The 26,876-nt window shown below is 34.0% G+C and overlaps 2 protein-coding genes across 3 annotated transcripts in view; one reads left to right on the top strand and one right to left on the bottom strand.

The window, feature by feature from the left end:
• The window catches only part of LOC149807137 (mitogen-activated protein kinase kinase kinase 1-like), a 128,324-nt gene extending 122,960 nt beyond the window's left edge, over positions 1-5,364 (bottom strand). The window contains exon 1 of the mRNA XM_089962584.1: positions 4,969-5,364. Coding sequence (XP_089818710.1) covers positions 4,969-5,150 — 182 coding nt within the window. The 5' untranslated portion in view covers positions 5,151-5,364. The remainder of the gene's footprint in view (positions 1-4,968) is intronic.
• Positions 5,365-11,222: 5,858 nt separating this feature from the next.
• The window catches only part of LOC149807136 (uncharacterized), a 126,328-nt gene continuing 110,674 nt past the window's right edge, over positions 11,223-26,876 (top strand). For both annotated transcript variants that reach the window (XM_089962570.1, XM_089962561.1), the window contains exon 1: positions 11,223-11,357. The gene's annotated coding sequence lies outside the window, so the exon portion shown is untranslated. The remainder of the gene's footprint in view (positions 11,358-26,876) is intronic.

The raw sequence follows: 26,876 nt of genomic DNA, 5'->3' as shown, positions 1-26,876 counted from the left end.
GTCTTGATTCTGAGGTCACGTGCACTGCTTATTCCGCTACATTCAGAAATGAACACAATAACGAAAGCTAAGGTTGTTTATTTGACTACTTTTATAAATGACCACATGTACATCTCTGTGTCTTTCTGCCTCTAAATCAATCAATGCAAATATCAGTACATTTTCCCACCTGGCCGCCAGTCAAAGCCTTTGAACTTGCTGCCCAGCTATTGCATCATGTTCTTTTTGATGTACTCTTATAATGGCAACATGTATGTACATCAAGGGGTCTTTCAGTCACTGAATTGTCATTGTAAATATCAGCACACTAACTGATCAACACATTTTCCCACAAAGCTGGTGGCTGAAGCAGGACTGGCAAGTCTTTGAATTTTTCTGCACACCTGTTACACGCATACGGAGGACTCCAACCCCAGTGATTTTCTGCATCCCAGATCAGAAATTGGCATCTAAATACGTGTAATTAAGCGTTTCTGAGACCTCTGGGAGGGAGAGGAGGAAATAGCCATAGTTCACTATATACCTAACAATACAATATCCATCTTTCTTCCAGCTACACTCTGTTAAGAGTCCTAATGAAATCAAAATCTTTAAAAGATGTTACCTCTAGTTGTATACGCATTAATCTGTTGATTTTTCTGAGCTTACTCTGCTCCTCACCAGCGTGTGAATGTTGTTCTACGCTGAGACGCCCCTGCTGATGGGGCATATACATAGCTAGTTTAGCCAACTGGAACAAGTTTGGTGTGTGCGTGTTGTTGTTGTAGTAGGGTTTAATACCATTTTTCAGCACAAGATAGGCTATACATGGCAGCCAGTTTAAATGGTGGGCGAAGTACCTGGAAAACTCTGGAAAGAACCACCAACCCACAAGAAGCTACTGGCAAGCTTCTCACATACCCATACTGGCCAAATCCGAGACTCGAACCCATGCTGACAGAGGTGAGATGGCAGTGATCCATAATGGTGAGCACTTTAGATCACTCAGCGTCCCACACAAGGTCGTTATTTTGGCTATAAGATGTAGCATCAAAACATAAACATCTTACACTGTTGGACTAAACAATTATCAATCACTTCCTAGTCCTACAATCTAAGACATAGCACGTTATTTTTGTTTTAGTGCTATGTCTTACTACCCAAATAATGGGCTTGTATAGTGTGTTCTGATGTCAGTTGACATCAGAACGAGTAGTCAAAGCTTCAGGAATATCTCACACACTTGCCAGCCCATATCAACACTCTTCCACAAATTGATATGTAATTAATATACTTACTGTGCTGTTTTTTTCCTGATGGAATCAAAATCTGACACTAGCAAATGGACACATTTTCATGTTCCAGTGACATATATTTGAATTTGCTGAAATGCGACAGTAGTCGAGGTATGCTGAAGTATGTTCAAATAGATTCATGTGGGGGATATGATTCTTGAACAAAATAAAGATCAGAACAACCTCAAGTCTGTAATTCAACAATAAGTATGTTTCAGGAGTTAACATTGCACTGTGCAACAATGTAACCAGCAATTATCACCAAATTTACCAAAATCAATATTTGTTTTTGCCACTAAAATTAAAATGCATCACAATGTACATTAACAATATTTAATGTGGACTCGAGGTTGTTCGGATCTTACCTTTTGGTCAATGGCGAAATCCAAGACTATCCGAATGCAAAATGGCACTTCTAGATGATATCTGCGTAGCTGCCAACCTTCCAGGCTCACAATTAGTGAAAATGGGGATAAAAAGTTGTGAATTTGGACATGAATTCGTGAAAAATACCATGACAATAACTCCATCCACTCTGACCACTCCATCCACTCCGACCGTCAATACTACACTATATCAAGTTTGCAATATAAAACGCTACATATATGCAGAAATATTTATTTATCAAGATATGATACTGTGGCAGACTTGAACTTCCTCAACTGCTTGATCATAAATTTGTTTTCTAAACAGTTCCGACTTCTTGCTTGCTGGTTGATCTTGAGGACTAAAATTGCTGACAAATTTTCTGCAGCTAAGGAGGCCCTAAAGTCTTATTTTTCCTCACTAAAGAAAATACTCTTTCACTGTCACTCTTGCTGTGAGGAATGCATAGGAGCTGCAGCATTTTTGGTTCTTCCACAGGAAGATTTGGAAGCGATTTTCAAGTTCGGGAACATTTGTTAGAACAAATGTTTAGCATGGTCTCCAGCTGATAAAGGTAGATTGTGTTCGACAAGAAAACTCACAAATAATGCTTCAGCGTTGGTAGCCTGCAGGTCTTCCGCCAATGGTTTAAAATATTCCAGAGCTGAAATTTGCGAATTCTTAATTTTCCCAACTTCTACTGTTTTTTGCAACCGACATTCTTCCTCACATTGTCTCTGTGATGGCACACTGAGTGCAAAAAGCATGAATGAATATCAATGTTTAATGTCAGAATGCACGGCCAATTTTTGATATATGCCAAATTAAACTTCACTTTTTGATTAATACATTTCTTTTTCCTAGGTGGTGAAGACATTTTGAAGATCTTACATGCGATGCTGAAAGGTAACTCAAATCAGTGTTTTGACGCATGCGCAGAGCAAATTTCCGGTTAGGCCCCAGTTTCTCTCAAAAGCATTTGTAAAACTACTTTATATATATAGATTAAAATAGGCTAAAATGCTTGCTACCGGACCAACTGTACTAATCGGCTGTAGATCTACTAATATTGTGACCAGCAGTACCGGACCATTTCGGCAACTGCGAATATCACGACTAGCGCTTATCGGGAAATCGGTTATTTTATTCAGATTTAAAATAATTGAGGACTGGAAAATTTGTGAATTTTTGGCTTACGGCGTGAATCCATGAATCGCTGAAAAAGTCGTGAAATTCACACCAAATTCGTGAGGGTTGGCAGCTATGTATCTGTGCCAACGTCCAAAAATTATTGCATTTTCTCCATTACGTCACAAACTGAAATAAGTGCGTTGAGCTGTTTTGAAAATTGAACTATTCTTGATCACGACTGGCTTAAGTTGGAAATTAGCAGACACAGTTAGGATAGTCCTACCTGTAAGACCTGACGCTGATATTTATGTTGTGGGCGTCAGGGTCTTAGAACCTAACTAAAGGCTTTATGTAGTGCATTTTGATGTCGACTAAAATTGTTATGAAAGTCACATTTTCAGGAATATTTCACACAACTAACAACTAAAATAATGATGCTTTTCTGCAAAGTAAAGTTATAATGTTTTAGTCAGACTTTACTTACGTTGATGCCTTTTCTCTAATAAATTCAAATTCTCACAAAAGAAAAGGACCCACTTTCAAGTTTCTTTGGCCTACATTTCAGTTGGCTGGAAAGCAATGAAAGCCGTAAATGCCGAAATCGGATAAAGTTGAAATATTATTTTTTAACGTAACGAATAAAAAATATATTATGCCCATTGGAACTGTAAGCAATGGTTCGTTTCATTCAAGAAACAGATCCCCAACATGAACCTACTTGAACTTACTTCGGCATACTTCGACTACCATCGCATTGCGACAAATTCAAATGTATGTCAACGGAACGTGAAAATGCATCCATTTGCTAGTGTCATATTTTCATTCCACCAAGATAAAGACAGCACAGTAAGTATATTAATTACACATAAATTAGCTACAATGTCGTAGCCTCAACCTGATTTGTTGTGGTTGAAGCTACGAACTGATCCCATATCATGTAACGGAGCAAAACAAATCATCACTAAAGCCAGAAAAACAAACAGTGTAGAAATCAACTACATAATTATAATCATGTTGTGAAAGAAGTTTGGCTTATTTTGAATTTATTAAGCCCTTACATGATAAAATAAATTGGCATGGTTACTCTAACCGTATCCTGTACGCCATGACAGATAACGCGAGACTCTCGCCGTGACCCCTTTTCTACGTAAGGCTTGCCAGACCATATTTTGGATATTCTACGCTATATTATTATCAATCAAGTGCGAATAATCGTTCTTGGTGGAATTTCAAAGTTGCCAATAAACCATATTTACTTTTAATGCGCAGAATTTCTGACCCAAACGGCGCCAAATTTTTACTACGATTTGTTTACATTTCCAAATAAGGCGTCAATATCCTTATATGGCACACAAACAAACGAGGCTGAGAACGGAAGTAATCATTATTTGAAATAACATGGCGGACGATCTAAACGAAATTATCAGCTAAAAAAGGTAAACGAGATTTAACAACTATTTCTACACTGATTTTTGATACTTCCGGTATTAAAAAAGAGGACTACTCAATTTATTGGATTATATGCAAGGAATGTATTTAAAGTGTTATTATTAGGCTAAAAGAGCACCGGGTATGAATCACACCCAGCTTGTTCCTTTAACATGTATATGCTCATGTTAGTACCCTGTCCACGAGGTACGAGTAAGGGTACTAATATTAGTACTACACATAAATTAGTGGAAAAATGTCGATATAGGCTGCCAAGTGTGTGAGATGTTCCTGAAACCGTGATTACTCATTCCGATGTCAACGACATTGGAACACACTATACAAGGCCATTATTTGGATAGTAAGACACAGCACCTAAACAAAATCAAAATGTGCTATGTCTTACATGTAGGACTACAGTTAGGATAAACTAGCAGTGTTGGAACTACCAAGGGGTGCGGATTGGTGTCTTCCCTTGTGTTATATTGTTACAGGTTAGAACCCCCATCCTTTGATTCAAGGACGGATACTCCAAATGTTCTTTGTAACGAGCCCCTGTGGACTAATGTAGGACTAAATCACTTCCATGCAGCAAATTATGGTCTCTATAAAATATTTTGACTTGACATATTCAATTTGTAGAAAAGTGTCACTAAACATACAACCCAGTGATATGTCAACCGTTTATAAAGCCTATTACAATAAAGTCAAATCTAGCATTAGTAGTATAACTTTTAGCGTCAAGTTATAGAAATGGAACTAAACTCACCCGTCTCCACCATCTTCCGGTGTGAAACTGGGATTCTCAGATTTTATTGGAGACTGAACTGGTCTAAGACGTTTTCTCCAGTCGTGTGGACCCTGCAGGTTTTCCTTTTCTTCAATATCCTGTATGAAATGGAGTGTTAAGTCCCCTCTGGATTCAATTCCTTGACAGCTGGGAGCAGCCATCTTGGAAGTCAAATGCAAACATTGCAACAATCCTTATCTTATCTAATGTCCAGGAAGGATCCCCATTCTCGGGCCTAACATACTTCTGAACACCGAAAAAAATAAAGATAAAAAATTAGTACAGTCACCCTATTCTCTAAAGCCAATATAAAATTTTGTTAAAACTTAGTTTATAGCAATAGTAACTTGGAAATCCCCTTTCTTCCCGCGAATGTTTTGCAGCCTCGTTTGGGTTCAGAACATCCTAATTTAGAAATCGGCGTAGGTCAGCTCCTTGGTTTTGTCTAAATTGGATACCTTGATTTTTAACGGACAAATTTCCGAAACATTTTTAATGATGACTCTATATATATCACTTGCGACACAGTTAGAATTTCTACACCTGTCTGACACCAATGTATTTTGTTTCTATTTTGTTTATATATATGTTTAAATTCGTAATGGTATATGAGAGCATTAAAAAGAAAATTAAAACTTCTAGACCGTCCATCGTCTATACAATTCATATTAAAAACACAGTGCAGTTACATTGCAGTAAAGTAACAAGATTTTATGCCCTACGACACTTACTGGTAAATAAGTGATACGTATTTCCTTTAAGCTTTTTGGCTCTGTCCCTTAACTATCATGTCATGAACCCAGCGATATACTTTCACTCAGGTTACATTACTGGTTAAAGGCTCTTGCTTGGGGCTGTGGCAAAATCAATATTTGACTGCTATGGTTTGCACCAGTTAGTATTGTTTTATTCACAAGGGAATTGGCACAAACATCCTAAAACAATATAATTTATAGTTACTGGCGCAAAAACAAATATTTTTACATTAAGAGCTCGTCTTTCTCTGATATAATAACTAGCAACAGGGACAGAATATGTAGGCAATGAGTTAGGATTTTGTTTCAAAACTTAATTATAAAGGTCAGCGGTTAAATAGTTAAATACACAAGCAGAATAGTTACGTATACAATATTTACAGCAAATAAAATACAAACTAATTCAATATATCTTGAAATGTTTCTAGCAAACAAAAATTAAGACTATATGTTCGATGAACCATAACCAAAAAAAACAAAAACAAGTGAGAACTAAGTTACAAACCCTTTAAATACGTGTCAAACTAATTGCAAAATAAGCATATGAATGAGCAACTTTTAAACACACTTATCGCAGTAAAGACGTACTAATTAAATGTAAGACAAATTTAAATGAAGACAGATTTTACGACAGCAAGAACCATAATTGTACCAATCTTTTAATGACCCTAAACCATATTTGTAAATGACTATTATTCGAAACATACATCTATTCGACTATGTTAAAGATTCATTAGACTTAACGATCGGATTAATAAATTGAGTAGATACAAATAAGGTTTACCAATGGGAAACATCAGAGATGAAAGTGAAACGAGCTACAATAAACTGCATTTAATAACAGAAATAGATGGAAAAGAACATGTTTGTATTCTATTCTTATTCCTTTTATATAAAAACAATGTTACGTTTTAAAACTGGTGAGATAAAAATTACCTGTATATAATAATTTGCTTGAGAAAATAAAAATAAACTAACCAACAACAAAATGGAGGAAGCCTCAAGACAATCTCTACATATCATCTCTTACCATACATACTTTAGCTGTTTTAGCTAGATAAATAATAGGATCCCGACGGAATTGGAAAGCACGATCGACACAGTTTACCGTGCAACGTTAAATTATGCTCTCGTCTTTGTTTACAGCATGCTATAAAAAAAAATATCGAGGTTTAAAAATGGTTGACCATCAACAGTGAAGACTAAAGAAGTTGCAAAGCTAACCATTTAAATTTCTTGTAACCAGTTTACTGCTGACTGCCTCATAGTACATTGACTTTTACCAAAGAAATTGTTGCTCAGTAAAAGAAAGTTATATTAAATCTAAGGAGAACGCGAATGGTAATAAATCCATGTCACTACAGAGAACACATTGCGTTTGTTTTAACTCACCAGCCATGAAAAGCACAAAAAAGATATATTACATAAAGGATAAGATTGAAACAAAGACTGTTACAAAAATGATGATGGTTCTAACATCCTCGAGTTGTTGATGAATAAAATCCGAATCGGAATCTATACTGAATGTTTGAAACAAAACTGAAAAGTTACAGTAGCTTTGAGTAACAATTACACAGTGTATATTACCAACTAAAATATTAAGTTATTATGATTAAATAGACGGTCTTAAATACAGGTATCTACTAAATCTAGTATAGTCTGTAGACTTTTAAAAGTTAAAACCTGATACAGTTATCTTTACATGACAGTAACTAAACAAAAAATATAACACAATTTCACTTCTAGCTACTCTACATTGTTGGTCTCAAACAGTTATAATATGCTTTTTGTGATTTTAGATGCACATGAATTGTTTACGCAGATAGTCAATACTTTATCTCCGGCTATATATGATACACAATCAACTAGAGAAATATGAGATGTTTTAGGTAATTCGACGACTTATGCAACAGTTCGAACTGAAACTATGAATTTCACAATGTTCCATCCGTTCTCACTGAAAACAAGTTAAACACTTTAATTAAAGTACAGCAACGTGTACTTTAATAATTAAAAATCAGGCTTATATAAAAAAATTTTTTAACTCGAATACATACTCTAAAATCTAATATCATTTATATTATTTAAAAGAATTAAACATTTTATGTAGAATATAGCAGTATTTTATTGTTTTAAAATTACACCATGATCTTGAAGTGGGTCTCATAATATCTGCAATGCAATGTTGTTCATAAAAACAAACTGACAGTACTAAAACATTTATACAACCATACATGTTTTTTTTCAGAGCATCGTCACCACCAAAGGTGATGAGTTGTAAATCGAAAACATCCATTAATTATCTTTTGCTAGATCGATAATTAAATAATCACAAGAACAGTCACTATTGGAGGAATAATAACGACCGACCCAGGTTTTACAGGAAGTAACCGTCAGTTCAACCTGGTCATTATGAACTCTTAGATAAACCAATATGGAAAAATGCAGAGTTCATTGGAAGCCTAATAAAGACACGATGTTACGGGAATAGTAAGATATCTTTATTACACATTTAAATAACTTGTATCATAGGTTTGTTTAATGCACTTGTGCTCACACTCACCCACCCAATATATATATTGTTAAAAAAACAAAAAACAAAAACAAAAACAAGACAACCTTAATTTTATTATTTTTATAGGTAAAATACGGGTACACGTCCTCTACATTTGTGATGGGTGTTAGTTGGATCAAAATTTGTTTACAAAGGTATTTGACGTCATCGCAGAGCAGTGTCATTGACTAGTATAAAGCATCACGACAAGGCTGCGCTGACGAAGGTGCATCATCGGAAGGTCAAGACATTTTTTTAAAACGCTCAGTGCGTTCTTTTGGTTAATAAGTAACACATGGCAATGTGCAGTAAATACATAACTCCTAACAGGTAGAAAACAATACAACAAAGAATTAATTACTTTGATTCAACATATCAATGTATCACATACACCCGAGCAACATTAAACCTACAAACATATTGGAGATTGCAATTCCACTCCTAAACTGTTTTTTTCTTTGTGCTGCTCCATGTAAAGGTAGAAGGACATGTTAACAATGTAGTGGTAACGAATTTAGTATAAATGCTTATAAAAATCATACACGTATCATATGGAAACAATACTCTTTTCAACTTTTATGACTGAAAAATATTCAAGACATACGAAGATTTTTGGTTACTTGTTCGGTTACAACAAATACGATTAAACACATCATTATGAATGCTTAATTAAGAAAGTTACTATCATTGGTACTAAATGTACATGCTGCTAGTGTAAAAGTTATAGGTAGACAGAAAGACATTTAGAATATCATTACTTTATAAGATTCACACGGATCAGTGTATCCTTCCATTCCTATTTAGAATCTTATATAGTTAATTGCAATTGTTCATTGTTAATTGAATGTTAAGTGCAAAAGATGTGAAGTGTTAGAGGGTGGTATTACAATGTATAAACTGGAGAAGAAAAAAAACATTTATCTCCAGTATTAAGCAGTTGCCTCAAAATCACGTGTCCAATAAGTACATTTCAGGTATAGGTACAGAAATTATGTAACTTTTCTTTATTACTACAATACTAGGATGGAATAGTCGTCATATAAACAATTTTAAACGAACCTACATTATGATCCTGTCAGAATAACCTTAAAGATGATTGAATAATGTGCAAAAAGAGCGAAGAAATTCATCCTGAAACGTTTTATACTTCAGCAACAGAAACTATTTTCGTGACTATTGAAGGTCTGCCAGATAATATTTATTCCCAATTTGTCAATACATCATATATAAACACTATCATGTTGCCATTTTTATGTTATACACTTCGTGACCGTAGGATCTAAATTAATTCATGGCTTGATGATTTTCCTTGCGATTGACTAAGCAATTTCAATACTTTTCGATTTTTAAGTTTTGTTTGATTACACATTTTACAAGTTCCTTTTAGTTTTTCTTAAAGAAATAAGAGTACTGGTCTTAACAAACAAATTTCTCTAATTGGAAGACAGCTCAAACCATCTTTCGAAAATCCAGTAACTTCATTATTTTAGTGTGAGATACCAAGTATGTTATCCTCTGCATAGTCGCTAGTGTCATGGATCTTTATTTTGTCAGTCACTAGTGTCATAGATCTTTATTTTGTAAGTCACTAGCGTCATGGATATTGATGTTGTCAGTCCCTAGGTCATAGATCTTTATGTTGTCAGTCACTAGTGTCATGGATCTTGATGTTGTCAGTCACTATTGTCATGGATCTTTATGTTATCAATCATGTCACGTTTTTTAAGTTTTTGTTTCGACATACATACAAAATGAATCAGTTTCAGTCCAAAACAGCCTCGTTATATTTGTTTTCAACTTGCTATAGTAAAATTCTTATATCAGTCATTTGAATAACTCAAACACTGCACTTCAGCCTGAAACGTGTTTGATTACTTTCTTTTTTTATAGATAGTAACAAGTACCAAATCAGAATAACCATATGTTCTTTTCGCACGGATCTTGCAGACATTTAAAACATTATTTTCATCTTTACATATTTTAGCTATTGTTTATTTTCTCTGATTTTCAATTTGTTTACCAAATTAAACGCTGATATTCATGATTTGGAAAAGTCCTTAGAAACTTATTACCTCAAACTGGATAATTTCTCATTCAGACTCGGTTATAGGCGGAACTAGAGAACTATTTCAGTTGCATGCAAAAGTCAGATTTCTATAGTGAACTAAATATTCATCTCTGTTTTCAGTTTTGATACTGTTGTATTTGTATCCTTGCATCAGTTTAATCAGCTTTAATGTCCCTTGAATCTATAACTGCTTACAAACAATGGTTCTTTTTATTCGTTCATGAGCCTATTAAGTTTGAAATTTTTGCTGAATGATATGTATTTCTCGTAGATATCGTACAACAGTTTACGTATCTCTTCAATTATATAATTCTTACAAGAATATTGTTATTTTTCATCTATGTTTTTACAATGCATGTAAATTGTGGAGTGTGTTCTATACATGTAAATTGAGTTTTCAACATTTAATTTTTAAATAGAAATTATAAATTAGGTGGTTGGGTCTTAATTGAGTGTGTCCAGCAATTACGCTTGAATAATTATACACTGCAGGAAATTGTACAGTATAATCTATTGATGTGTACTGATGCCCCTGCATTGTTTCTTTTTTAATTATAATTTATAAATTGGGGCGTGTGTGCATTTTTAGTACAGAAACATATTATAACTATATTTGTTTAAAAATATGTTTCTGTATTTGATGAATTTGTAATTATTTGAGCCAATTGCTATTTTATTCTTTGTATATTGTAAAATAGCTCCAAGGAGCTCATGTTTGTTATTATGTAAATGGGATTATAACTGTAAATACAAAATTTCTAGGATATGTGTCATTGACTTCGGGAAGATACAACGCTTAAATGAGAAAATTTCGTTTCGTTAAGATAAGAGGATGATAGATATAGTTAATCCTACCGGAAGTTTGTGATGTTCTTGACAACACCTGCGTTTAACTGCTACAGCATCTTGAGAAGCTCAGCGTCTTGGTGATCTGAGTTGGGTATGATAAGGTGTAAACGTAGACAGCTGTAATCAAAGAATGAGCAGTGAGGTAAGACAACACAAGAAAGTAGTTTAGCGAGGTATTTATTTTTGTCATGAATCGAAAGATGACTTCTACTGAGTAATAGTTAAGGTTCAACTGGTATAAGACCAGTTTTCGTCGCGTAACGATTGTCGCAATGAGATTAATATCTCGGGAACGGAAGCGCAATTTTACTTATTATACATACCTTTAAAACATTGATGTAGAGCACTGTTAATGGTATGCGTCATAAGTACATATTTACGAGTTACTAGAAACACCGCCATACGCTAAAAACAAAACAAACGAAATACACATTTTTGCATAATACTCAAGACGAATGTATTTTGATTTGTATACGTTTGAATATTGATTTTAAAAAAGCAAAATAAATTTGATTTGATTTAAGCGACCTTTAGTGTAATTATTTACATTTTTCTCTTGATAGCATGCAGTATTGTGCCTGATTGAACAGCTATCTAAGATAAAAGTCAAATTTTAGTGTAATATATGGACAGAATGAAAGTATAAAATATGAGAGTACCAAAAGTATTTGCCAACATTATATTATATGTTTACTTTAGCTTTTAATGATATAGATTTTGACAAATTAAAACAAAATAATTCTCAGCAGACTATCTCCCCAAGCCATGTGACACTCTTCCTATACGTACTGAGTGATCCATTTATAAGGCTGATAAATCAGCCCTTCACCCATGATCAGAGGTCTCACTAGGATTTTAAAACTATGAGTCCAGGAATCCCATTATGGTGAAAAAATGAGTCCCACCATCAAAAGTTGCAGTCCTTTTTTTCATACAGAATCAGCACAGAAGTGAGTGCATCTATTTTTAGATGGAGAGGTTTTCATAATGTAATCAATCACTATAATATAGCTTCATTACAACAGTCCATTGACAGAATCACATATTTATGGTTTATTTATTTGTATACGTACTTGTTTTAATTTTAGACTAATAGTATCTGATTTGCTGTTTTTTTCCCATATTTTCACAAATGCGTGTCAAGTCAGAAAACAGCTTAGACCTTAAAGCACATCTCGCGAATTCCACAACATAGCATTGTCTCATATGTTTCTGACCTTCATAACTTGCATTTTAAAGTTAAATCTCAAATAAAATAATACATGGGCTTTGGTTTGAATGATTTGTATATTTTTTCTGAATATATTTGACCGATGATTTAAGAAAACACAATCTAATAAACTGGTACATCCCAGACTTAGCGAAGTCTGCCATTATTTCCCATTAGGCCTACTGGTTCACTTACAGTTTCAAACTAATTTTATGATGAAATAGTGTATAAGAGGCAGTTAATAAATATCCAGATCACCGATTCTAATCTTAAAACACAAGTTTGTATGTTTTATCATCAAAGGATATCATGCAGGAAATTGATAGTTGCTACCTTACTCGGAAAAGGGTTAATGGTCAGTCAGCTATCAAAATATATTGTTTGTGAATGGGCAAGAGTTTGTTTGTCAACGTAATTGATATAAAAACTCGGCCTAGCTACAGATACCTTGATGATTACATTTTGCTACAACACTTAGAACTAACCGGGCTAAGGCGAGGGGCATTAAAAAAAATATGGTATGGTCAGTCAATGTACCTCTTAAAATAATCACAGGGCGAAGTTGTTTTTGCTTTCCTAACAGAAGAAGGTGAAGTTTACATTTTTAGGCGACTTGTCACCCACTTATGAATGGCATTATGTCTAAGTCTCAACATGTCTTGATTATGAGGTCACATGTACTGCTTATTCCGCTACATTCAGAAATGAACACAATAACGAAAGCTAAAGTTGTTTATTTGATGTACTTTTATAAATGACCACATGTACATCTCTGGGTCTTTCTGCCTCTGAATTCAATCAATGTAAATATCAGTACATTTTCCCACCTGGCCACCAGTCAAAGCCTTTGAACTTGCCACCCAGCTATTGCATCATGTTTTTTTTTATGTACTCTTATAAAATGGCAGCATGGATGTACATCAAGGGATCTTTCAGTCACTGAATTCTGTCATTGTAAATATCAGCACAGCTAATTGATCAACACATTTTCCCACGAAGCAGGTGGCTGAAACAGGACTAGCAAGTCTTTGAATTTTGCCACACACCTATTACATGCATATGGAGGACTCCCGCCTCGGTGATTTTCTGTGTCCCAGATCAAAAATTGGCATCCAAATACGCGTAATTAAGCATTTCCGAGATCTCTTCATGATGATATTGATTTTCAGGTAGTATGCTCTGAGAACTGGTTCTCGGGCTGCCTTATTTAAACCATGGATGCATTGTGCTGCTAGTCAAAAATATGCCGATGGCTATCAACTGAGCTTCAGGACTCTTCATTTGTGGAACTTCGGAGTCCCCAACCTATTTCTGAGAGGCCCTGGCAAAAGAATAAAAAGAGTACACAGTGGCTAATCAATGATAAAGAGGGCAGAATAAATCCATTTTTTTGCCAGTTTTTAGGAATAAAATGTACTCAGGCTAGATTATAAACGTTCCATTTTTATGTGAAATTTAGAATGTGAATTGTCTTTTTATTGGTAGACTCTGTTTTATTAGTGCCATGTAAGGAGAACTACAGTTGTCATGCTATTGACACCAATAATATCCATAAATACAACACAGTTTTACAGATTTTAAAGCAATTTTGTTTTGCATTTATTTAGTTCAAGTGGTATCAAAGTATGAATATTTTAAATTTGATTGAATAATAAGAAAAAAGTCCTTCTCAATACATGTTTTTATTTCAATTTGTGATGTTTAATCATTGTTCTACTAGCTGCATGTTTCAGTTACTGGTAGATTCTGTGTGTGTGTGCATGTTTATACTCTGTACTGTGTTGCATTTTCAACTTACAAAAATGCACAAGAATTGAATATGTCTTCATGTAGTGCATTGTAGCTTCATTGGATTGATATTGTATAATTTTACCTTTGGGTGCTTAAATTCATAGTTTCCAGTTTTAACATGAATATTGAGGAAATCCAAGCATGGATAGTAAAAACATGTAGTTTAGATAATCTTCAGACTGTATCTAAAATCATTGTATCAGATTCTACTATTGGATTGGTGCTTGGCATCACCCTTCAATGAGTCTGCTGTGGGATTGGGTACTTAGCATTCTAATCATCAACAGTCTCAGATTCCGTTGTGGGTCTGGTGCTTGACATTTGCTAGGAGGGATGCTTGATATTTACCTTATCATCATAGGAAAGACTAAAGCAATGTCTTTGTTGTATCCTGTTTTATATTGTAACTTTATGTAGCATAAACAAATAATAATGAAAAATTTCTGGATTTGTTTTACATTTTTGATTATTCAAGAGTTTTGTTTTATTCTTTTACATATTCATTACAAGATTAACAGAACATATATTTATTTGAAAAGATCTAACTAGGACACATATGCATTATTCTGTGTTAGATCTTGACACAAAACCTCCTGGTAACAATTTCACTGATTCATGACAAATATCTTCTCATTTCCTTAAAGAATTGCTCTTATTGAATCATCCTCAAGCCAATATAAGAGAATCTTAATGACATTTAAAATTCTAATGGACACAAACATCCAGCATCAACAGCATAAATTTACTCTGATTTTGGAATGTAATGATATCATGTTATGTCATAGATATGGTGACACATTATTTGTAAGATGATGACTTATGATTTCAGATATGTTATTTCTAGGATTCCTCAATAAATTTAATGTCAGTGGCTGCTAATTTTGTGAGAAGATTGTCACTGCATCTGCAATTATATATTTCACCCTAACCATGGATGTGATAACTCTTGAGAATGTCTTTAAGATTTGACTTGAAAATTTCAAGCTTTGAATTTAACTTGTAATCAGTTAAATAAATATCAGTGTCATCTTTCTGTTGTTGACTGTAAATGACACAATAAATTGTGTATGATTTGATTATTGCAGCAGTGCTGGATCTGGTGACTTTGAATCTTAAATGTTTCTACAAAATCAAAATGAGCTGTCTTATTGACTGTGAAATATAAAAATGTTTTCCTTGAAATTTGTTGAACAACTTTGCAGAAGTTATATATATATATATATATATATATATATATATATATATATATATATAGAGTGATTAATTGATTTTTCATTCTCTCTGCCTCTATATCTGCAAACCTACCTAGCTATATTTTGTAAACGATTATATGAGAATAACAATTATATACAATTTGCTTAGACCACTCCTGTGTCCTAGTGGTTAGAGCATCCACGTTGGATGCAGAAGGATGTGGGTTTGAACCACGGCCAAGTCATACCAAAGACTTGTAAAAATGGTGCTAACAGTGGCCTCGCTAGCTGTTCAGCATTAAGAGCTTAGTGTCAGCCTAGTGTTGGGATAATGTGACTGGGTGGGACATCATACTACGTGTCTGCAGCATGATGCCGTGGTGCTAGACATTACTATTAGCTGCCACACTACAGACATCATAGCAATATGACTGAAAATTTGTTAAAGCTATGTTATAAATCCAGATAAGGAACACACACACACACACACACACACAATTTGCTTAGTTTTAAGTGTTTTAATGCTGGAGTATTTTTGGAAAAGACTTGGAACCCTTGAGCTCCAATTCTATGCTCATGCTCCAGCAGACATTTGAACTGGGCAATAATTTTTAAAATTTATTTCTTTTTTGTATATTTCACAATAATTGTAAGGAAATTCCTAATATTTTAAAAAATGTTTTAGCTGTTACCGGTACTTGCATTTTTAAAAAGAAAATTATGATCTGAAACAGCTTAAAGGGAGTAATGGTAGCTGATTTGGTGGAACAGCTGACTCGCAATCCATTGATCATGATGTCAGCTGCCTTGGCATATCCTTAGGAAAGGCAGTTAGCTCCATTTGGCTCTGCATGATATAACCAAATAAAGTGCCAAATTTGCCATTAAAAAATAACAAACCAACTTAAAATATTATAAGTGCAAGATTTGTTTGTGTCTATGAAACTTTATTTGAATGCTTTGCATTTTTTGTTACATTTGACATTTAAGTGCTCTTTAACTCTTACTGTTCATAGATGAAGAGAGCTTATGGGATTTGCTGTTGTTCATCATCTGTCCATTCATTAGCACAAATTTGTTAAAGCTCATCTTTTTAAACTACTTGGATGATTACCATTGTCATTACATACACGTTCTTCCCAAGGTCTGTTTGGTACTAAATGAAAAGGGTGCTGCTAAGACAGCCATTATGGCCAGCACAGCAACCAGCATGAAAATCTTGTTATTGCTACTAAAATAAAAATGATACTGTACTGACATCAAATAATGTTGCCACAACAGTCATCTTGAAAAGCTTGTTATATCTACCTTGAATGGATAGTCAAATTCACATGGGATTTCCACCAGAAGACTTCTTATGATGTCTGGTTGGTCCTAAGTAAAAATGGTGCCACCTGGACATCCAATCTAGTCACCACAGTGGCCATCCTGAAAGTTCAGATATTGCTTCCTCAAACGTGTATGGATGGTCATATTAGAATAGGGTTCTCACTGAAAAACCTCTTTTGATGTTTAGTTGGTCCAAAATGAAATTGGGACCAATCTGACATTTTAGTAGAGCCATCACAGAAGCCATCTTGAAAATTTTGTTGTTGGTGCTGAACAGAGAGTCAGAATTGGCGTTTCGCTGGAACACTTTTTATTGTGTCATATAATATTGGGTTTTCACCAGAAGAATAATTATGATATCTAGTTGGTACTTAAGTGAAAAGGTGTCAGTCTGATAACCAGTATGACCACCATGGCAGCCATCATGAAATTCTTGTTATTGTTACTTCTAAATAAAAAGTCATGTTGCCATGGGGTTTTCATTGGGTGGTCACTAATAAAACTCGCAAAAATGACCTTGTTAAACAGAGGACAGAGTAGCTAAAAGCTGGACTGTCCAGTGTAAAACCAGATGAATAGTCACCCTAGGTTTTCACCAGAAGACTAATTAAATTTTGTTTGTTTTTAATGAAAATGTTGCTCATCTGATCTCAAATATGGCTGCCACAATTAACGTGTTGAAAATCTTGAAACTAATATTCCTGAATGGATAGTTATATGAAAATGGGGTTTTCATCAAAAGCGTTTCAATGTTATCCAAATGAAAATTATGACAATTTTACATGCAATATAATGGCCACAGTGACTTATTTGTAAATATGTTTGAACAAGAATGTCAGGGATGGAAATTCTCATTTGGCCAGTTGACTGTCAGTACTATCGAGGAACTCTTGTATAAAGAGCTTTATAGCTGGCCACATTGCAATGAATGGTTTGACTATTTTGGGGATCCTTGGTTCGACTCCTGTCTAGACTAACCCCGGTCAGTTGTCTTAAGGTATACATTTATCTTGGAAAGTGTTCAGCTCCAACTGCCTCATCATTAAATAAATACAAATAAATCACAATAGGGTTTTGAAAGCAGATTATACAGTCTGTTGATTTATTGAAATAAATCCATACAGAATTAGATCTACAAACCACCTCATCTATCAAAACCTGAGATATATCTCATTGAAGAATAGAGTGATTTTTCAGTTGAGATTAATCCCACATTTGCTAAAAAATGTCATAATTCATTACCAATTCATAAACCCTATTCTTCTGACACATGACTTAAGGATAGATCATAGTTGACACTGTTTTTAGTTGGGTGGTAGAAAGGTTACCAACATGCATACAAATACAGTAGAAAACAGTCTGATGCTATGTTTAATTTTCTTGCAGTTGTTAGATTTTTTTGTTAGATATCATTAATTTTCTAGATCCACAGTGGTCTAATAAGTTAAATTGACACTTTGATTCCTTTTAAGTGCATTTACCAATGATGTGCTCATGTCTGGGATCTTTTCGTTTAAGTGCCAAAATCTCCTTTTGAATGTCCCATTGTATGATAGTAATGTTTGTAGAAGATCAGTCTATTTACACAGTCCCTTCTGAAAGTCACCCAATCATTTGGTACAATGTTTCCCAATAATTGGGTTGAGGTAATACTGGCTGCTACAGTTGGTTGGAGGAATAAGGATTTTTTATATGATATATTTGTAGTTAATAAAAATAGTGAATCAGTGCAAAATATCATCAACATAATAACACCCAGAGCCAAATTTTTGTATGTGTAGATACAGGATTCAAGCTATATAAAAAAATTAAATCTGAAAAATCCTAAAAATGCTTAGAAATTCCTGCCTTTTTCCCAAATGGAATAAAATAAAAATACTTTGCAGTTTTGAGCCTCTTGACATGCATGTATTTAGAAGAAATGGTGAACTGATAATAAATCTGCAACTGTATGGTATAAGTAGGAAGATATATCATACCTTTTGATGTTCATTAACTGAATTATAAATTGCTTTGAAAAAAAGGAAGTCACTGATGGCTGCTAATTTGGCAGTGATGAGTTAACTTTTATTTAAAAACAACGTATGAAAGTAGTGTAAATCTGTCACATAGGAGTTAGCTCTCACTATTCATACATTTGTTAGAAGTCAGATCTGACTGCAAACTGAATAGACTCCGATTTGGGTCTATGCAGTTTGTTAGAAGTAATGAGTAGAACAAAAAACATAGACCCAAATCTGTTGGAACATTATGTGAGACTTAAAAAGTTTTTAATTTCAAAATTATATGAAGGGTATATCATGTAATCACATTTTCTTCTTTATGCAGTTTTCAGTTTCATTTGAATAACGTTTTGCAGATGTGTGTTGCAAGTAAGCTCCATACCTAACAGTTGCAACATGGGTAGTCCTAACAAATTATCAGCATAAATTAGATCAGGGGAATTGTACAACATTCAACAAATGATATTCCAGTTGCATCAAAATTGTTTAGACCATATTTGAATGGCACTGTCTGTTATGGTTGACTAGTTTTGATTGGTTGATCCTATTTTGTCAGGGTAGATTATTTTACCAGCGCTTTTTGCGTTTGAAGTACTACATGAAAGCATACAGTGTATTCTCTCTATAGATCAGATCCATATCAACTATGTTTGTTTAGAGCTCTAGGGGTGGGTGGGGTGGGGGATGGCTCACTATATAACTGTTGGCAGGGTTGTTCCAATATCGATGGGGTAGGAATTTAAGTGATGTCTGAACAGGGTTGTATTTTTTCCAACTAAAATTCTGGGTAAGGATTACTTTTTCAGTTTGTAATATAGACATTAAGGTAATCCTGGCCAAAAATATAATGTCATTTTACTAGGTGAACTAAAACCAAATATCTAATAGAAGCCAAAAAGATTAGATAATACCAATGGTATTGTAATAACTATAACAACTTAGCATTTCCAAGTGTTCCAGGCAATATCCCACTTCACAACTTACTGGCACAAAGTATTCAGTATCAAATGATCTATCTGTAACATGGCTTGAAAACACATCTTAAATGTTTAGGAGGGATTCAGAACTTTCCAGCAGATGCCCCCATCAATTCTTCAACATGAGTGCCTCCTCTACCCCAACCCCCATTCATATTTTTATAGTGACAGCCCTATGCTTGATGATAAATAGTTCATCCTTCACTTTTTCAAACATGTTATCAAATTTCTAGTTTAGAAAAGTGTCATCCAGCTATATGCTAACTGCCTACGTTTTAACAAATTTTTAAAAGGTGAACTTTGGGCATATAATGGGACATTAATAAAGTCCATCACATGTATTTGTCTGAAATTTTCCACTCCGATATCAGTGTATATGATGGATTATTTTTCTTTGATTTTTCATTAGGAATATTGTATTGGCATTAAATGATCACACATCATCAGTATGGATATATCTTAAGAAATATAGAATACTTTCTAAATGATATATATTTTGATTAGAGCAAAAAAGGTTATGTTTACAGCAAGTAGGATATTAATGTTTATAGGCCAGCAAAATTTTTCATAACACTGCTAAAAACTCAAAAGACAGACATCAATGATGTTATAAGCAAATTAATGTTATCTACTCAAATGGCATGGGCATTTCCAGCATGCCATTATCACATGGGCAAACATGTTCACACATCACAACATGTGAAAACATCCCTTTTACACTATATGATGGCATTGTAGAAAATTGCATAATTTAGAGGCATGTGTAATGTAATAATGTATTTTAAACACTAGTAGTTCATCATAGGATCTTGTTTTTAAGGTCAAAGGTATCAGACTAATTGGTTACACTATAGGTCAAAAATTGTATACTATTCTGAATTGAAGAATGTAAAGGCCTTTTTCTGGCATTTGTAGAAATACATCTTCCAGTGATATGCATAACTGGTTGGGAAACCGAAGTTTCTTGCTGTACATAATTGTGATTATTATTCTGTGAAATATTGCAACAAAATACAAAACTTTACAAAAGGATTAATGCAGGTTAAAATCCTGCTATTAGATCAACTATGGTCGGTTTCTATAGTGTGCCCTTGGTCAAGGCTAATACTTCAGTTCTCTTTGCACTATGTACATGTACTTGTATGTGTGTCATAGAACAATAACCCAGACCACAAACAGCCCTTTGGACCTTTTTGCAGAATATTTTGACCAATGCTTGATGTCATTTTCATTACTGTTTGAGCCAAACCACTTATGTTTTGTTGTCATGATCCAGATATATTAGCCATTACTTAATGCAGCAGAAGATCAGGGTCTATGCTGTGCAGTGGCTTAGACATTATTTACCAACACATTATGCAGCAGAAGATCAGGATCTATGTTGTGCAATGGCTTAGACGTTATTTACCAACACATTATGCAGCAGAAGATCAGGGTCTATGCTGTGCAATGGCTTAGACATTATTTACCAACACATTATGCAGCATAAGATCAGGGTCTATGATGTGTAATGGCTTAGACATTATTTACCAACACATTATGCAGCAGAAGATCAGGTTCTATGCTGTGCAATGGCTTAGACATTATTTACCAACACATTATGCAGCAGAAGATCAGGGTCTATGCTGTGCAGTGGCTTAGACGTTATTTACCAAATCATTATGCAGTAGCAGATCAGGTTATGCACTGTTTGCAGTTGGACATATACTATTTGGGTAAATACAGTACTTTTTCCTTTCAGTTTTCCAGCCATTTCAGAATAGGTCTATTAGAAACACCTCATGCCTTTACATGGTAAGGTTTCCATTGAATATCATATTAACATGCATATAGATAGGTATGGTAATGATGTGGTTCTAGTGCCAATAGTTATTATACTTAACAGCCTTGATGTATTGATATTGGATAGGGGGCTAACCTGTAGGTAAAGTCAACAACCAAGTACAAACTTTTATGATCCATTTAACATTTTAAATATGGATGTAGGATTAATAAGTGAAGAATGTGATAGATGGTTTTAAATTTAAGAAGTCTTGGAATTCTGGATTTTTCTGAAATACACAGGTACAGTATTTGAGAAGGCTGTGAGCTCAGTTTGGAGTTTGCTGGTTTAGCCTTTATGATACATGTACTTCTTGGCAGAATAACAGCATTATACATGTACTGCTTGGCAGAATCACACAATTATATGCCTTTCATTGTATTTGTGCATCTTTTTAGAATCACAGGATTATACGTCTTTATCATACATGTACTGCTTGGCAGAATCACACAGTTATACACCTTTTTGCAATAAAAATAATAATAATTTTATTTAAAGAGTAAAACACAATTAGCTAAGAACTAATCTACCTTGAGGCCCTCATACAATGGAATTTATTTATTTTAGCTGCATCTCTGAAGCCACTGGATATATTGCAGTGGCGTCACTAGGGGGGTGCGGACCGCACCAGGTGACACCATTTCAGAGGTGTGACACCAAAATGAAAAATTGCAAATTTTACAGAGCACACACTGTTCGGTCTAGTCGGATTTCATAAGCGGATAACCGATCATAGTTAAATACATGACTAGCAGGCACAGCAGTGGCATCGCTAGGGGGATGCGGGGGGTGCGGACTGCACTTGGTGTCACCAAAATGACATTACTAAGGATTCTGTATGGTCTGTTACGGAAGGAGGACCATAGAGGTGACACCATGAGCTACCGCACTGGGTGACACCAACCAGAGTGACGCCACTGATATATTAGGTTTGGAAGAAGGAAATATAGTGGACATTTCTAATCTCAACTGGAATACTATTCCAGAGCAAAGTTCCAGAGTATTGGAAACTTTTTAAAAATAATTCCTTATTTGGGGAATTTTATATTGTTTGGTAGACAATGGATCGCAGGTGGCGAGTATTGCCAGATAGCCTTTACTGGAATAGTGATTGTCAGTATTTAGGAGCACTATTATTGGATATCCTGTACATTGATTTGGCTTTTCTAACTGATTCGTTCTTTGATAGGTAATATTTTTAACTTACAGCTAAATTTTCCATGCTTTTTTTTGGATTGATATTAGAACAAATGTTCATTTTTGAAGATGTGCCAGCTTTGCTATGTTTTTATCATTTGAACTACAGTAGTCTAAATAGGGTTGTATGTAACTGTTATAAAATAGTTTCCTGTGCCTTTCAGGGAGAAAATGTCTTATCCTACTGAGAAGCCATAAACTTGAATTGACTTTTTTACTGTTAGGCTTGATATGTTCAGTCCATGATAGGTTATTATATACCAAAACACCAAGTAGTCTATCATGACAGACCATTTGCAAATTTGTATCCTTCAATGTCAGACATAGTTCATCACTATCAAGATTTGTCCTTTTATTCCATGTTAAGATAAGTAATATTTTAGTTTTACCAATATTTACCACCATGCCATTGCATGTGCACCAGTTGTCCAATTTGTTTAGGGCATTCTGTAAGAAATTTCAAGTTCATGCTTTGTGTTTTGGATGTCTGACAATGTTGTGTCATCTGCATAGAGATCTGTAGATGATATTGAATCCTTAGGAAAAGTGGTAAGTCATTAATAAATAAAATAAATAGTAGTTGACCTAGAATTGAGCCTTGTGGTACTCCATATCTAATTGCTTCAGGTTCAGATAGAACATTGTTTATATAAACATGTTGTATTCTCTCACCTAAGTATGAAGTAAACCATCTAACTGTGCTTTCATCACGTTGGTAGATTTTCAGTTTCTTGAAAAGGATTTCAAGGTATCCATTGTCACTATATTGTTTCCAGTATGGTCATCCAGTATTATTTTCAAGGCCATTTTTAAAATAAACAATTTTCTAAAGTTAACTTCATTCTGTGTGTGTGTGTGTGTGTGTGTGTGTGTGTGTTTGTGTGTGTGCATGTGTGTGTGTGTTTAATCTTATATCATTTACTTTGAATGTAAATATGCATATAATAGAAACCACAACTAGGATTAGTTCCATGTAAATAATTGTCAACCTCCTTAAATAAAGTCATTATTTTATTATTATTACTACTACTACAACAACACATATTTCCCTATATTATATTGCAATAGTTAAAATTAGGCTGATTGTAGTACTAGTAGCTCATGTAGAAAGTGACACCACATTGTTTTACTCCCAATTTTATAGGGGCAGGGGTCTGTAGTTATCTTTATGTCTCTCCATCCTACTATGCCCCTGTCTGGCACTCTTTGGCACAGCTTGTCCCATAATTTATGTTGGATTGCCATCACATGTAATAATATGTAGTAAATAAGGTGATGACAACATGAAAATGCACATATACAAAAGTTACTTTGCTCCTGCCGTTTTTGTTAGTTATTGCCCATTTTTTCTTGTAGTTTTATGTGATGTATGATACAATTTCAAAAGTGCAACTCGTCCTGCAGTGTTTAATGCATTGAAATGAAACTTAGTAAATATTATGCTCATCAAATGAAGATGTGCATATCGATCAGTAAATTCACTCCATCAAGTTTGTTAGAGTTATTGCCCTTTCATGTTGTAGCTTAATGCAGTGTATTATTTGATCTTGTTAGTGCAGCTGATTATGCATTTTTTTTTTTATTATGGATTGTTATGAAAATTTGTAGATATTCTGTTCATCACCATATATCAATAAATGTTTAATGTGAATAGTCTAAGTTCAGTTCTCACCTACAAACACAGGAGGAATTTTGTCATGAGAGGTCATATTAATAATAATAATAATAATAATAATAATAATAATAATAATGCTTTATTTATAGAGGGTGACTCATTAGTCAAGGACTATTCTCCCTTGAGGCCCTCTTAGGGAGAGTATAACAATGTACATTATATGAAAATAGCAATAATTACTGTGTATTTTAACATGTTTAGTTTTAAAATACTGAATTCCATTATCTATTAGAAACACATACATGCTTGGGATATCTCTTCTTAAATACTGGAGTATTTTCAGCAGATTTTACATGCAGTGGAAGCTTGTTTCACAGCTTTAAGGTTAATGTTGTGAAATTCAACTTGGAGTTTTTCACTATCTAGCCGTGCTCATTTTTGTTTTGTTGTAACCAGTAGAGCTTTTGGTTTTTGTTCTTTGTTAACAATCATAGTGTTTTCCTTGCTCTGTACTTCAAGTCTGTTATGAGCATCTTAAAACTTTATTTTCATGTACAACTTTTGTTTTACCTGATTAATTGTAATGTCATTTGTATAGAGGTCAGTGGAAACACATTGAATTTCCTATATTTACTGGCAAATCATTAATGAATAGAATGAATAGTAGAGGTTCAGGGATAAAAGCATGTGATTATTTGACAATTAATATTTTTATATTCATAAAAGTAACCATTTAGAGATGCCTTTTGCACTCTATCAGTGATGTAAGAGCTAAATCTTTCACAAAAGAGATGGTACTCCACATATAAGGTCCATAAGAAGAAAAAATTACATTATACCAAGGCCAAAGAAGGAATTGTTAAAAAAAAGTTTTCAATAGACTGGTCCACTGGTATGGAACAACATTCCCAGTGACATAAGGCAGGCTCCTAGCATTTCATCTTTTCACAATCAATGTCTTAAATGGATGAAATCTTCAGGAAATTGAACAGTTATAGTACAAAAAATACTGCCTGCTTTTCTGTAATTTTACATCATTTTCATAGTTGAATTTTTCAGTGCAAGATTATATTTTATGTTTTATATGTTTATGTTTTCACTGATGCCTGTGCATGTGTTCCAGGCTTGATACTTTGAATTTTAAAATTACTTACCGGTAATTATTTAGTGTCAAGCCAGACTCTTCACATCATGTTGTATATACTGTATATATTGTACGTAACAGATAGAAGGTCTCAAGGTAGATTAGTTCTGTAATTGAGTTACCTTCTCTAAATAAAGTCTTTATTATTATTATTATTATTATTACCAGTTTGGGGAATTTTCATTACATTAACAGATTTTCAGTTTTTCAAGAAAATGTCATGGTCTGCTAGATCCATAGATTTACAAAAATCAACCATAATAGTACTAACCATTTCTCCCTTGTCTAATACTTGTTGTCATTGATCAATCATTGATATGGTGCAGTTTCACATGAGTGATTCTGTCCAATCCAGACTGATTATGAGATCCTAAGTGTTTAGATAAATGTAATGGATAAGCCAAATCATGTACATGCTTTTCTAGTAATCTGGAAAGACAAGGAAGGATAACAATTAGTCTGTAGTTGTTTAGATGATCATTTTATTCTAGTTTTATGCAGTGGACTTAAATTGGCAGTTTTCCAAGTCTGTGGAAATTTATTTGACCTTACTGCACTAGCAAATAAAAGCAATACTTTCTTACAGCAGGTGCAGCTAAATCCTTTAGTAACCCTGGTCATATCAAGTCTTGTGACTTTAACATCATCCACTTTTTAAAATATAATTAAACACAAATTTAGGACTAATTTCCAGAACTTCAAAACTTTATGTCATTTGGAAGTTTTCAAAACAAAACTTATAGTTCTGGATGATCAGGGGAAATTGTAGATTCTTGACGTTTTTCAGCAATTCATTAAATCATAATTCATTCAAATATTTGAGCTGACACTTGGATTATTATTGTAAATGCCCTATGATTGACAGAGAAAATTTCAGTTTTTAATTATCTGCACTAAACTCAGTGAAAACTCTCCAAATTGCTTTATGGGTATTCTGTTTTCATTTAGCATGTTTTTGGAGTTTGCTCTTTTGGCCTGATTTATTATTTTATTAATACATGTATTGTTTCTCCAAATTGTATACTCAGCTAGGTTTCCTAAAAAAATTATATGTATCCTAATGAAAAGTATGCCACAGCCATTAGTTCAGTCAGGATATTAGCCTTGCAGTTTGAGCTCCACTTGTCATAGACCAGAGTTTGTCATTTGTAGTCCATTAACACAAGTATGTTATGACTATTCCTCCTAAACTCTTTAAAGGTTTGCCAAGAAACTTTATACACATGTTCATGCTTTGATCTGGCTCGTCATAATTGAAATGGTGCTGTTTGGACAGCCAGTATGCCTGCCACAGTGGCTATTTTGAAAATCATATTATCACTTACTCCCGAATGGATGGTCATATCAACCTGAGGTTTTCACTTAAAGACTTCTTATCAA

The sequence above is a fragment of the Sinohyriopsis cumingii genome, chromosome 1 (assembly GCF_028554795.1).
Source record: "Sinohyriopsis cumingii isolate HCF-2022 chromosome 1, ASM2855479v2, whole genome shotgun sequence".
Classification (NCBI taxonomy): Eukaryota; Metazoa; Mollusca; class Bivalvia; order Unionida; family Unionidae; genus Sinohyriopsis; species Sinohyriopsis cumingii.
This window is presented reverse-complemented; position numbering and strand designations above follow the sequence as displayed.